The sequence below is a fragment of the Drosophila willistoni genome, chromosome 3R (genome assembly GCF_018902025.1).
Source record: "Drosophila willistoni isolate 14030-0811.24 chromosome 3R, UCI_dwil_1.1, whole genome shotgun sequence".
In the NCBI taxonomy this organism is placed as follows: domain Eukaryota; kingdom Metazoa; phylum Arthropoda; class Insecta; order Diptera; family Drosophilidae; genus Drosophila; species Drosophila willistoni.
Window position 1 is genome coordinate 29,288,175 of NC_061086.1, and position 13,016 is coordinate 29,301,190.

The following is a 13,016-nucleotide window of genomic DNA, read 5'->3' on the forward strand; positions in this document are numbered from 1 at the left end:
AGCCGCAGGGCCAGAGCTTTTAGTCTTTTAGTCTGGCGACTTTTGGAGTTGTAAATGCAAAAATGTGTAACGACCAAATGAAAAAAAAAACGTATCTATATGAAATGCTCGTAAATATATATATATATATACCAACAAAAGCAACCAATTATTTATAAATATATATATAGATAGGTGCACATATCTGGTCATTTAGTTGTTTTTTCCCACATTTTGGTTATAACCCAAAAATAAGCCCAGTTAACACGTAGTATTGATTAATAAATTGGCTACGGTTCGCCCATTTGAAAATAGAATTTCAAATAAGTCTTCGATAATGCGGTTTATGAATGAATCAATGAATTGTTGAGGGGATTTTGGCTTGAAACAATTTCATCAAAATTTGCCATTTTGATAAGACGAAACAGAAAAAAAACTTTGGTAGAACAATTTTCTGATTATCAGATTAACTCTTATCACAGAATGTCCAACCTGACAACAATCAATGGCCAAGTTAACAACATTCTATTCTATAGAAAAATACTTTGGCCAATATTTTGAAGTACAACATTTTCTTCTAGCCAATAAAAGGGACTTGAATTGGAATGGCAAATTCATCATAAATTGTTTACTTATTCTGCAATTTAAACTCTTTGTAAAGATTCGTAAATACTTTACATTTCTTTTGCCATGTAAATTTAATTATTTTGTTAACTTCCACTTTATTTTATATACATACATTTTTTTTTATCTCACAAATTGCATTTGGCATTTCATCTCTCACCCAGTTGCCCCTCCTCCTCCGACTCCCCCTCCTCCTCCTTCTTTAAACCCCTTCCAATGAGCTGCAGTTGCTGCTGCTGTTGCTTTTGTTGTTGTTGTTGCTTTATTTATGGCAACGTTTTGCTTTTTGTGTAATTATTCACATGCACAAACAATTTCATATGCAATTTTTGTAGTGCGCCATTTTTTTTGTTGCACTTTTTTTTATAATGCCGGTTTTTTTTTTCTCTCTCTCTCTGTCTCTGCTGCTCTTGTTTTACTATATGGCCATCATGGCCGGAAGGTGGCGCTGCTGCAGCTGCTTTACGAGCAGCAAAAAAAAAAATAACAACAACAACAACAACAACAACAACAGTTATCTATTTTTGCTCTGTCGCTGCCATTGTTGTTGCTTTCCGTTGCCGTTTTCACAACATTTTCTATAGCCAAAGTATTTTTGTTTTAAATACCCTGCAAACTGAGAGAGTATATCGAATGCCTGTAATTTGCCTTTGTTTTTGGAAATTAACTTTAACTGAAGACAATTTAGTTTTAAAAACATATAAAAGGGCTATAAATATCAAATAAATTGCCTAAAAAATCAACTTTTAAATCAGAAAAATTAAAATGAATAAGATCCAACATCAGAAAATTAAAATCACATTCAAAAACAAAATCAAATTTATTTCAAACATGTCATGTGATTCTAATAACTCTCTAAAGGGTATCTAGAAACCTTTAACTGAATTTTGTAGAATTTTTAGCAATTTTTTGTTGCTCTTAATTTAAATGAAAAAGCTTTTCGCTCATAGTTATGAAAATAATGCAGATACATATAGAGGGAGACAAAGCCCACAGGGGAAGAAAGAGACAGGAAGAGCGAGAGAGAGAGACAGCAAGAGAAGGTGCATAAGGATGAAATGAATTTTTATATAAAAATTCTAATTCTAAATGGATTTATCTAAAAAAAATTGTTGGCTTTAGTTTTTGGCCTTTAAGTCTTAAATTCAACAAACATTATTTCTGTTTTTTTTTTGTTTTTTTGGGGCCACACCTCGGCAGACAAGAGGGAAGAGCGAAAAATTAAAACAGGAACATGACAAACATGACTTGTAACTTAAGCTATGCAATTTTTGTATCTCGCTTTTTTTTCGTCTTTTGGTTTGGTTTGTCATCAGTTTTTGGGGCGACATCCTGCAGTTTGCAATGCTTCTCCTGCTCCTGCTCCTGCCACATATCGTTTTACACTTGAAATGAATTTGAAAGTCAGCAAAGGCAGCTCGTAATTCTTGTCTCGTGTTCCCACACACACACACACACTTATACACACACAGCATCAGCATCATCTCATGGAGGTTCTTTATCTGAATGCAGGCCCGCGACTAATATAAACGTACAATGGACCAACTTAAGCTGAAATGACAGTTGCGACATGTTTGCGTAGGCGTGTGCGATCTCTGGGACAGCGAAAAAGCAAGTCAACCAGCCAGTCAGCCAACCAGCAACACCAACAACAACAACAACATCGGGAAGCAAATGTTTTGGTATTAATTTTTCTTGTTGTTGCCTCTCCTCTGACAATAAACTTTATCGCATTCATGTGAATGCACTTTATGACACCTAACCAGAGAACCAACAACAGCAACAGGGAACTTGTTCTCCATTGTTGCCTTTGTGTGCTTGTGTGTGTGTGTGTGTGTATTGTGTATTTACCTGCTTGTAATTTCCATTTAAAACGCACAAGAAATTCCATTTATATATGTTCATACTCAACTTTTAAATATAGAATGCGCGAATGCTTTGAGTCAATTTTTGCACGACTTGATTTAAATTGGTAAGCATATCGGGGGAATACACATACATATATATATACATATATATCTGTACCGTAAGTATGTATAAAGTTTGGTATATTGGAAAGCTATTTTGTGGTCGCCTGTCTGACTCGTGACTGCTCACTCAGCCGTCCGTTCTCTGATGGTCACGTGACCCTAATAAATCACAGAATTAATGTTACGTAAAATGGAGTTTGCTGCCTGCCACTGCACTGGCATGATGTCCATCTATGACTGCTGGCAGGGAGTAAGTAAGTGCAAGATATCCTTAACCCAATATCATCATCATCCTCACCGTCGTCGTCATCCACCGAAAAGGCCTGAGAACAACTTCAGGCTGTATGCCTGGCGGAAATTGAAAAACGTTTGCGGCATTTCTGATAAGCAAAAAGAAGAGAAGGACATTGGAGAGGAAAATGTACAACTACTTAAAGGCATGAACTTAATTGTCTGATGATTTTTAATAAAGCACACACTAGCCACAATGCTATGCTTTCTCTGTCCCACACACACACACATACACTCTCTCTCTTTCTCTCTCTTCACTGTGTGTGTTGCTTTCTTTGTTGCTCACGCAGGCGCAGATAGCAATAACATTGGCAAAAGCCAAGCGCCAACATTACGACCATTAAAAATACCCAAAACGACAACGACAATTTCCTCATTATCGTAAAATTTATTCAAGCAAAATAAATTCATTGGTCGTTAACCTTGACACTGGTTTTTCTTTTTTACAGTCAGTCACTCTCATCACCACCAAACACCACCCCACACCCCATGTGTAAGTGTGTGTGTGTGTGTCTGTGTGTGTGTGTCTATAAAATTCATGCCATGATGCGTGTTAAATAGTCACTGCCACAGTAGACAATGAGAAAAACATTGGCAAAACTTAAGGTATGTCTGCTTAAACTTTACCAGTTCATAAAGAAAAGCTTATATCATTTTCCTCTTCTTCTTCTTTTCTCTAAATTGTCCTTTGACTATATCAATGAATTGAAGGAGGGGGCAAAAATATGAAACATAAGCATGACTTTCATTTGAAGAGATTTTTTTGTTGTTGTATGCATGACGGGGGGCAAATCAAAAGAGCACACAGAAAGAGAGAGAAAAGCAAAGGATACAAGCACAAATTACGCCTGTAAGTATGCTACAATAATCGATAAGTGTATGGGTAGTAAGGTTATTAGTATGTTGGTGTGTGTGTGTGTGTGTGTTGCTTAGTTGGTTGCTTGGTTGGCTGGTTAGTTACTGCTTGACTGCGTTTTAGGCTGCCAGACACAGACACACACACACAGACACATCGACTGTGCCATTTGTCATGGAGCCCGCGAGCAATTTTTGCCATTTTTCCAAATTCAGACTGTTCTCTGTTGCCTGTTTAAAGTGTTAATATGTATCCTTGCTTTACTACTGCATTTTCAGCTCACTTTTGTTGACAGTTTGTTGGCATTGTCCTGCCTCTGCCTCTAACTGTCTGTGTGTGTTTGGCCTGTCATTTAAATTTCTGTTGTTTAAACTTGTTGAATTACATTTAAGTAAATTTTGCCATTTAATTGGTATTGGCCATAAAGCAGATAACGATTTTATATATATTTATTGTGGTTCGCTTAACTGCAAATTGCAGAAATGGCAACCAAAATAAAATTAAAAGCATATAAAATGAAGAAAAGCTTGAGATTTTTTCTTCTCCTCCTTCTTCTAAAGCTAGCCCATGTGTCTGTCTATGTGTTTTGGTATCTGTGTGTGTGTGTGTGGCAGCTGTCTGTATGCGTATTGGCGAGAACTTGCGGATCCGACTCCAATTTCATCTACGTCTCCGACTCTGACATCGTTTGCTGTTTTTGCCCGGCTCTCGTTTACGTCGTGTCCTAGTCGTCCTTCTCGTTCTTTATATAAAACCGAATGGAGCTGCTACCAAAAGGAAATGCTTCACACACACACACACACACACACAGAGCCGCTGCAGCAACAACATAATGTTGTTGTTGTTTTTTTTCTCCTATTTTTCTACATTTCTTTTATTTCCAGTCAGCAGAAAAATTCTTATACACAAGCTGCGTTTTTTTTCTTCTTCCTTTTTATCCTTCTTTGTGTGTGTGTGTGTTCCAGGCAAAGCTTTGCTCTCCCTCTGTGTGTGTGTGTTTGTGTGAGCTGGAGCAGTCAGCTAGCTCACTTTTCTTTTGAATGATTCGATGATTTTAAGCGCCTGCGTTATATGAAAACCAATCGCATCAAAGCACCCCATTAAATTTCATCGTCAGGCATATATCCTTGCCACACACAGACACCCAAGGAAGAACAAGAACAAGAAGAAGCAGAAGAAGAAGAAGACGACGGCGACGACAACGAGAACGATGGAGGACATGGCTTCTGGGATAGAAATAACAACAGCTGCTGCTGCTGCCCTCTATGGCGGCTCCTGCCACTGTCCACTGTCTGCATCTCCTTTTACCAATGTTTGCTATATGCCAGAAGGGAAATCCATCAGAAAGCGCAGTCGCTGCAGCTGCTCCAGCATCCAGCTCCTTGCTGATGGACTCCCCACCATTCTCTCTCATTCTCCCACAACCCTATCCCTATCGTTATTGTCATCATCGCCATCATCATTATGTGCTGACGTCGTAAATGGCTCTATCAGCGCCATTGTGTGCCGCCTCTTTTTCTTTTTGGCGCTGGTTTCTGTGTGTGTTGTTTTTTTTTTGGGTGACTCTCTGACATGTGGAGGCTTTGGATTTGCAGGGTGTTCGCTTTAAAGTTTTGTCTGCTTTAAAGTGCTTTTAATGGCTTCATATGAAGTCTGCTTGGGGGAGGGGAAGAGGCAAAACACACAAGTCATGGAGCTTGGGGTTTGGCCTTTTTATATACTTCACTTTCCATACATAGCCCAGTCTATCACCCGATCCGCCCGATAGTCCCAGCCACTTTTTTCTCTCTCTCTCTCTCACTCTCTCTGTCTCCTTTTGGCGTTCTATCCTGCCATAGGCGACGCCATCTTCCTCTGGCTTCCTCGGCTTTTGCTTTATTTGCAGTTCTCATCCTCGTTTCTTCTTTCCACTTGTATTTTCTTCTTTCTTTCTTTTTTTTTGCCATGCTACTTTTTATTTTTTTCTTCTTTTTTTATGGCAAACATTTAATGGGTTTTTCAGAAAATTGCATTTTCTTCTTTGGCACTCTTTAGCCTTTTTGTTTAGCTGCTACTTTTCCCCGGCAAACTAGAGAGCGAGTCTCAGCTGTTGTTGTTGCTGGTGCTCCCACTTCTACTCTTCCAGCTCCTGGTCCTGCTCCCGCTGCCGCTGCTGCTCATGACCATGGCTGCCATATTAGATTTTGAATGCATTTCCGCTTTTTGCCGCAGCAAGGAAACTTTTGTTCGCCCCTTTGCCTTCCCCTCCCTATCTTCCTTTTGCTCTGCTGTCTCCTCTATGTGTGTGTGGAAATATTTTCAACTGACTGACAGCTGTGCATTGTGGGCGGGCACAAGGACGAGATTGTTGTGGGTGTATGTGTGTGTGTCTACAGTGTGTTAGAGTGTGTTAGAGTTGGCTCTGGGTTGGCTGACTAGCTGGATGGCTGACTGGCTCCTGGCTGCATTAAAACTTTGTTTCATTTTGTTGTTTTTGCTTCTGCTTTTGTTTGATGAAAAAGTCCAAGTTGTTGCGCAAAAAGTTTTTATGCAAGTTTTGCTATTTTGGCAAATGGATAAAATACTCTGCTTTTACCCACACACACACAGAGACAAACACATATACAAATAGTGAGAAGTATATATAATAACTGTCTATATATATATGTACAAAGAAAGAGCGAGAGGAATAGACATAGCTTGGCTATCAATGCTAAGAAGTTTTAATCAAACTTTGTGGACAAAAAAAGAAAAAAAAGAAAAGTAATTGCATTTCCCCAATGATAGTTGAAAGTTGAAATGAAATTCGAACAAACAAATTAAAGCAGACTGAACTTTAGCAAAAACTTATCACTAAATGTTTGAGTGTGTGTGTGAGTGTGTGTGTGGTATGCCTTCTGCACACCTTTTCATAGGGAAACTGAAATATTTGCCATTTACTAAAGAAAACATTTGCATACCAACAGGCGCTGGTCAAACATGCAAAAACATTCCAACCACATTCCATTCCTTCGAGCGAGATATGCTAAAACAAAAACAAAGAATACACACACACACACACACATATGTACATATTTGTAGTCCAACTAGTTTTTTTGGCCAAATTAAAAAGCCATTTATGGAGGCCTCAACCAATTTATTAGACAAATTTTTCAGTTTTCAGTTACCTCTAGGGCGGCAATTAACATATGTTTCTGTTTGATATCCAGCAACCGGTTAATGGCTTACGACTCTTGACCACGAGAATCGATTATGTGACAACAGAATAAAAAATAAATTCGATCGGCGGCTATTTCGTCTTCAATTCTATTGTCTATGCTGATGCGTTGATGATCTTTTGTGACATTTGATTGTCTTTTATAGCATTTAACGGTTTCGAACGGCAGTAAATCTTCTCTCAAGGACAGAAGCAGCCAGTCATCGATGATGATGATTTAACGATGGATGGATGATCTTTTACTTGTGTCGTTTAATTACCGTTCGACAGATGATTGGCCATAAACATAAACATGGCTCAATGTGTGTGTTTAACGACTTGACAATAGAAGGAATTTTCCGTTTGACAATCTGTTAAATGGAAAACAAGTTTTCCGCTTTTGCCTCTAAATGCACATCAATTGAAAATTGAATGGCATTCAGGCCAGGAGGTAAGAGGGGAAAAGGCACATGCTTATATACTTGAAGTTGTTTTTTTTCAAATTGAAAACGTGTCCAACAGCCAGCAGTCATCAATTTTTAAGCAGGAGTAATCACTTTGTAAACGTTGGGCGGACCCCCCACCACCCACCCATCCAACAAGAACTTTTAGCCATCTCCTTTGGGGGTTGGCTAAAGTTGAAGCTAAACACAAAAACCGAAAACAAGATCCGGGTCCGGGCACAAGGACAAGGACTGCTGCCTGTCTGACAAGTATGCCTCAAATTATTTCTTTTTTTTTTTGGTTGTTGTTGTAGCTTTTCCTATTCGCTTGATTTCCAAATTTCTGCACGTAACTACATAAAGTTGCAGAAATTTTTATACAATTTGTTGCATGCATAATTCAGGAGGACAATCGGCAGGATAACAGGGACCAGCCTCGTCTCGGATATTGTGGTGGATTTATGTGAAGCAACCCAGTGTGTAAGGGGAGGGGAGTGAATGAGCATAAGGAATTATGATGAGCATAAAAAGGAGTATGTGTCCTCCCCTTTAGAAATTGAAGAGAAGTTTTTATGTCTCTTGGTAATGGGAAACCCACTTGTGATCGAATATTATGAATGGTAAATATCTTAGACAAGATTAAGTAACTTTGTATTAGACAAGACGTCATATGAGTTAAGCATTCTACTCATATCATTGTTGGATTGAAAATCTTTTACTAATTGGCCATTGTCTAAGATCTTAAAACCGAAATCAAACAACATTAAGTCCGTGTTAATCTATCGTAGAAATAAGCGCCGCAATTTGTCTATCAAAATCAAACAAGATATGGGCAAAAAAGTCCATTCACATTTAATTGGTTGAGTTTTTATTTAATTCGGAAATCGAAACTGCTTTTTTTTTTTTGGTTTTTTTGGCCAAAGTCAAAAAGCAAATAAGCAAATTTATTAAATTCTCATTTATCAAACATCATAAATCAAAGTTTCAGTTCAGTTTTCAGTTTCAGTTATTTTGGATTTTGTCAGCTGGCATAAAACTACAACAACAACAAAAACCACAACAAAATTTTTAAGTTTTTTTTTATATATGTATTTATTTGAAATGATCTATCAACAGTTGCCGTTTTGGCGTTGATGTTGATGATTTCTGTCTGTGTGTGTGTTGGTTTCTCGTTTTTTTTTTTTTTTGATTTTTATGGATTTCCCTGTCTCGCCTCGACTCTTTTTATGACTAGTTAATTTGGTTGGTTTGTTTTGCTGCTGCTGCGGCTGCTGATGATGATGGCTGCTTTTATTGGGCGCGATGAACTATAAAAAACTAATGTTTCACAAAAATTTTTAGTAGTGCACTTGACAAGCAGACGAAACGAAACGAGCAGCAGCCCAAAGCCCATTCTCGATGTCAATCTATCAAAAATGTCTGCCCATAACGCATACACTTTTACTTTCAATTTGACCTTTAGCTAACTGTCAAAATGGTTGTCAGAATTGTTGTTGTTTTAGTTGTTGTTGTTGCATTTGACAGCTAACTCGCTGCGGCTGTCGCATCATTTTTCGCACTTTTGCAATGGGAAACAAAACGCGGCTTTGAACTACTAAATCATTTTTGACAGTTGGCAGCGCTGTTGACGTCGCAGTTGGGGAAAGCCCTCAGTAAGCAGAGCAGAGCCAAGCAGAGCGCAGTTAACGTCAGCCGCACACTTTAACCATGACCTTGAGAACCGTTACACCAACACCAGCACACACACACACACACCCATACACCCATACAGAGAGACAAAAGAGCGAATACATATACATATATTTTTTTTTTGCTGCTTTTGTTTATGCAATAAATTAAAAGCAATAATTTTTCATCTTGAGGCAGCGAAGCTTCGCTCGCTGCGTTACCAGCAACAGTTGAAAGTTCGCCCGCTGCGGCGCAGAGCATTAATTTTGTGTAAAGTTTATACACACACACACACACATACAGTAAGTGATAAAGCACCGCAATGCCAACGTCAACGTCGACGTCGACGTCGAAGTCGATGCCATTGCCATTGCCTGGGCAGACATTGTTTTTAACTCGCTGCGTCTGCGTCGCCGTCTCTTGGCTCTACCTCTCTCTCTGCAATAAATACAGAGGCAAAAACAAAAAAAGAGTCAGCAGCAACACCAACAAAACAATAATTCAACTTGTGGCTATATGGGACGCTGCTGCTGCTCCACATACTCGTAAACTGCAGGTTCAATGGACGCTTTGCGCCTGCGCAGGGCCCCCAAAACAAATTGCAAGCAGTCGCATTTATTGCCCTCTCATACGCTCTCTCACTCACTCTGTGTCTGTCTGTGTGTGTGTGTTTGTGTGCCATTAATTCTAGCGCTTGCCGGCTTGTTTGACAGTTCTGACAGACGATTATTTAAAGTTGTGCTTAAATGCTCTCTCAACTGTATCTCTGTGTGTGTGTCTTTGAGCTTGGGCATGGCCATGGCCAAAGTCTACCTCCTCCCTTCTCCCTTCTCTCCTTCTCTCACTTGTTCATTTATTCAGTTGTGGCTCCCCCCTTTCCGCCTTCACATTGGCGTGGCTTACCTCTTCCAGTAGACAAATTACATTTTTGGCATAACGTTTTTGTTCCTGTCTGCCATTGGGTTAGTAGGTCTTTCGACCAAAAACCAAAATCTGGTCAAATAGCCAACATTTCTACATGAATTTCTAACTTTAATTTGATCGCTAATTAAGTTACAAGTTGAAATTTCTTAAACTTAATCAATGAGAAATGGAGTTTTCACTACTTTTACACTATTTTTCCTCTTCTAAGAAACTTCTTTAGATAATCTTCTGCCTATGAAGCCAAATTTGTTTGTATTTCTTAAAAAGTATCTTAAGTTTTTATCATCTTGAGGTTCTCTAAAATATGCAACTTTAATTTGTTTGCCATTTCAAATGTCTACTAAATGTTAGTTAGTGTGATTTAAAATGCTCTAAAATGCAACAAAAATCAATGGAAATTCCTAACGTGATGGCTTACAAAAAGAGAATTGATTAGGGACATGAAAAAAACACCAAAGAAAGAAGTAAATAAAAATTTACATTTACATGTTTTTCTTTATTTTTTATTTGCAGCTGCAGACTGCCAAGTCAAGTTTTGTTGTGGCAATGAACATTATTTTAATTTATGACATTTATGTCATCTATGATCTGTTTCTCTTTTGACTTCTAGCACTAATAGAAACGCATAAAAGTTTAGTTAGTATGTATATAAATCCGCCCATAAGTGGCAGGCAGACTATTGCGCAATTCAACGATTTATAAATGCTTTTACACACCATTTTTCAATTTAACACAGCGTAACGTCATAAAATTGAGGCAGCTGCTGCCGACTTTGGACGGGATTTCGTTTTTATGGACTCAAGGAGTTTAGCCAAGACACCAACCATCCACACACACACACACACAAACACATGTGTGTATCATAAATCAAAAATTTGAAGCAAATATTCACGTGCCAGACGAGGCAAAGAAAGGAAATGGGCTGACTGGCTGACTGGTTGACTGACTGACTGACTCAGGGGCTTCACTTAATGAAAGCGAAAAGCGCTTCTTATATAATGATGAAATCGAGTGAGGACCATCCCACAAAATATCTGTCCTTTGCCATCAAACTGCCACTGCGCTTAGCGCGAAACACTGATTTAACTTGTTCAGAAAATGTGGCACAAGTTCATCATTGGCATCAACGTCGACATCGACATCGACATGGGCATCAACATCAACATTCTGGGGCGTGGCCAGAAGCACGTTGAAAGCTACGAGACCGCCAATGTTCAATTTATGAGCCGCAGACACTAACCCCCCCCCCCCCCCCCCCACCCGGCCCCTGGAAAGCAGCAGCCCTTGTAGCTCTTCTCTTTTTGTGTTTTAATCGATTGTAGTTTTTAATTAAAATTTAACTTTATAATGATTTTTTATCAGCTGTCTCCGGCCAGCCGCCAAGTCTGTTTAAGTCTAAATTAAAAAGAAATTTCTCATTTTAAGCAAGACAGGAAGAGGAAGAGCCACAGGACCCCAGACGAGATCGAACCTCATCGCTGGCGTGGCTGGTGGCGGTGAGCAAACTGGGCGTGGGTTCAGAAACGTGATCGGTAGCCTTCATTCTTCCCCTTGCCCTACATTTATAGGGGATTAGTGACAGACAGACAACACAGAGGGGAAGGGAATCTGATCGCAAGGCGAGTTGGCCATTTGATTGATGTGCGAAACACTGTCAGTCAGGGAATCAGTTAGACCCAAGAGGCTGTAGGATCAAGGATCTAACTTATCTCTAACAGAGCCAAAGCTCTATATCTTATTTGTTATATTTCTATTCGTATTAATAATATAATTAACAATGTGTTAAATGGACTTAATGTGGAATGTCACTTACCATCATATGTTAGTTCTGAAGGATTGAGTGATGATAAGAACTTACCATCTGCAAAAGAGAGAGAGAAACATACATTAGTCACTATTAAAAATCGAATTAAGACCATTTATTTTCATTAGAGCTAAAAGCTAACTAATACAACACGAAAAAAAATACCAAACCAAATGGCAACCGCATGCATTAAAATAATTATATATAAAATGATAAAATATCATCCATTTTTTTGTACATTTTTTTCTTGTTTCCTATCGTTTTCGATTTTTGCATAATTTGCACATTAAAATGGCAATAGTTCAATTTGGTCAGTTGCTGTTGTTGTTGTTGTTGGTGTTGTTGTTATGTCATTTTCCACACCTTGTTGTTGGGTGCAATTTTTTATTATTAATTTTATTATTGTGCAGCATTTAATTTAATACACGATGCGCCGCATAATGTACAATAATTATTTTAAATTCACTTTGACAAGCAATTTTTATTGGCCCATCCCCCTCTGCACGCCCCCTGCGCCCCTCGTGCAGATATTCTGCACTTGCCACTTTCCATTACCCCCCTCTTTCGTTTTGGGCCATGTTAATGTTAATTTAATATTTTTACATTGTCTCGTGTTTTAATTTTGTTTGCGGTTTGGCGCGTTTGTTTCTTTTTTTTTTTGCTTTCCTTTTTTTTTTTTGTTTTTTTTGTTTTGTTATCATAAAACAAAAATGCAAATTAACGCACAATGTTTTTGTTGTTGCTTTTGGCTTTTGTATTGTTAATTATTTATGGTTGTCAGAGGACTGGACTGGATTTTTTTTTTTGGCTTGGTTTGGTTTCGTTTTACTGCATTTTATTTGCACGCATTTTATTTTAATAAATTATTAAACATTTTTTTGTTGTTGTTGTTTGTCTTTTAATGGCTATTTAAAAAGACCTATCACAAACATTAACCAAAAGTTTTTGCCACTTTTTGATGAGAGGAAAATGGGCAAGGAGATCTTTAGCCAAGTTTTTGGTGTGCAAATTGAAGTATTGATGTGCCCATATTGAGATATTGAGACCTTCAACCTTTCTTCTTCTGCATTCGTTGTAAGTTTGTTTTTTTGGTTTTCGTTTGGTATTGTTGTAAATAAATCAACGATAATTAACCTTCCCGAAGCGCGTAGAAATAATTTTACTGTCAATGTTGTCAGCACTGACAGTCGAACATCTTAAATCATTTTGTTGTTGTTGTTGTTGTTGTTGGTGTTGTCAAACACACAGCACAAGAAAACAAAACGAAATTAAAAAGCGCAAC

At 38.2% G+C, this 13,016-nt stretch overlaps 1 protein-coding gene across 3 annotated transcripts in view; it reads right to left on the minus strand.

Moving 5' to 3' along the window:
- LOC6649532 (homeobox protein homothorax) overlaps positions 1 to 13,016 on the minus strand; it is a 112,226-nt gene that overhangs the window by 30,073 nt on the left and 69,137 nt on the right. For 2 of the 3 annotated variants that reach the window (XM_023179728.2, XM_023179727.2), the window contains exon 8: positions 11,744 to 11,791. In XM_023179728.2, the coding sequence (XP_023035496.1) occupies positions 11,744 to 11,791 (48 nt within the window). The remainder of the gene's footprint in view (positions 1 to 11,743; positions 11,792 to 13,016) is intronic. The other variant, XM_015177063.3, reaches the window with a different exon arrangement.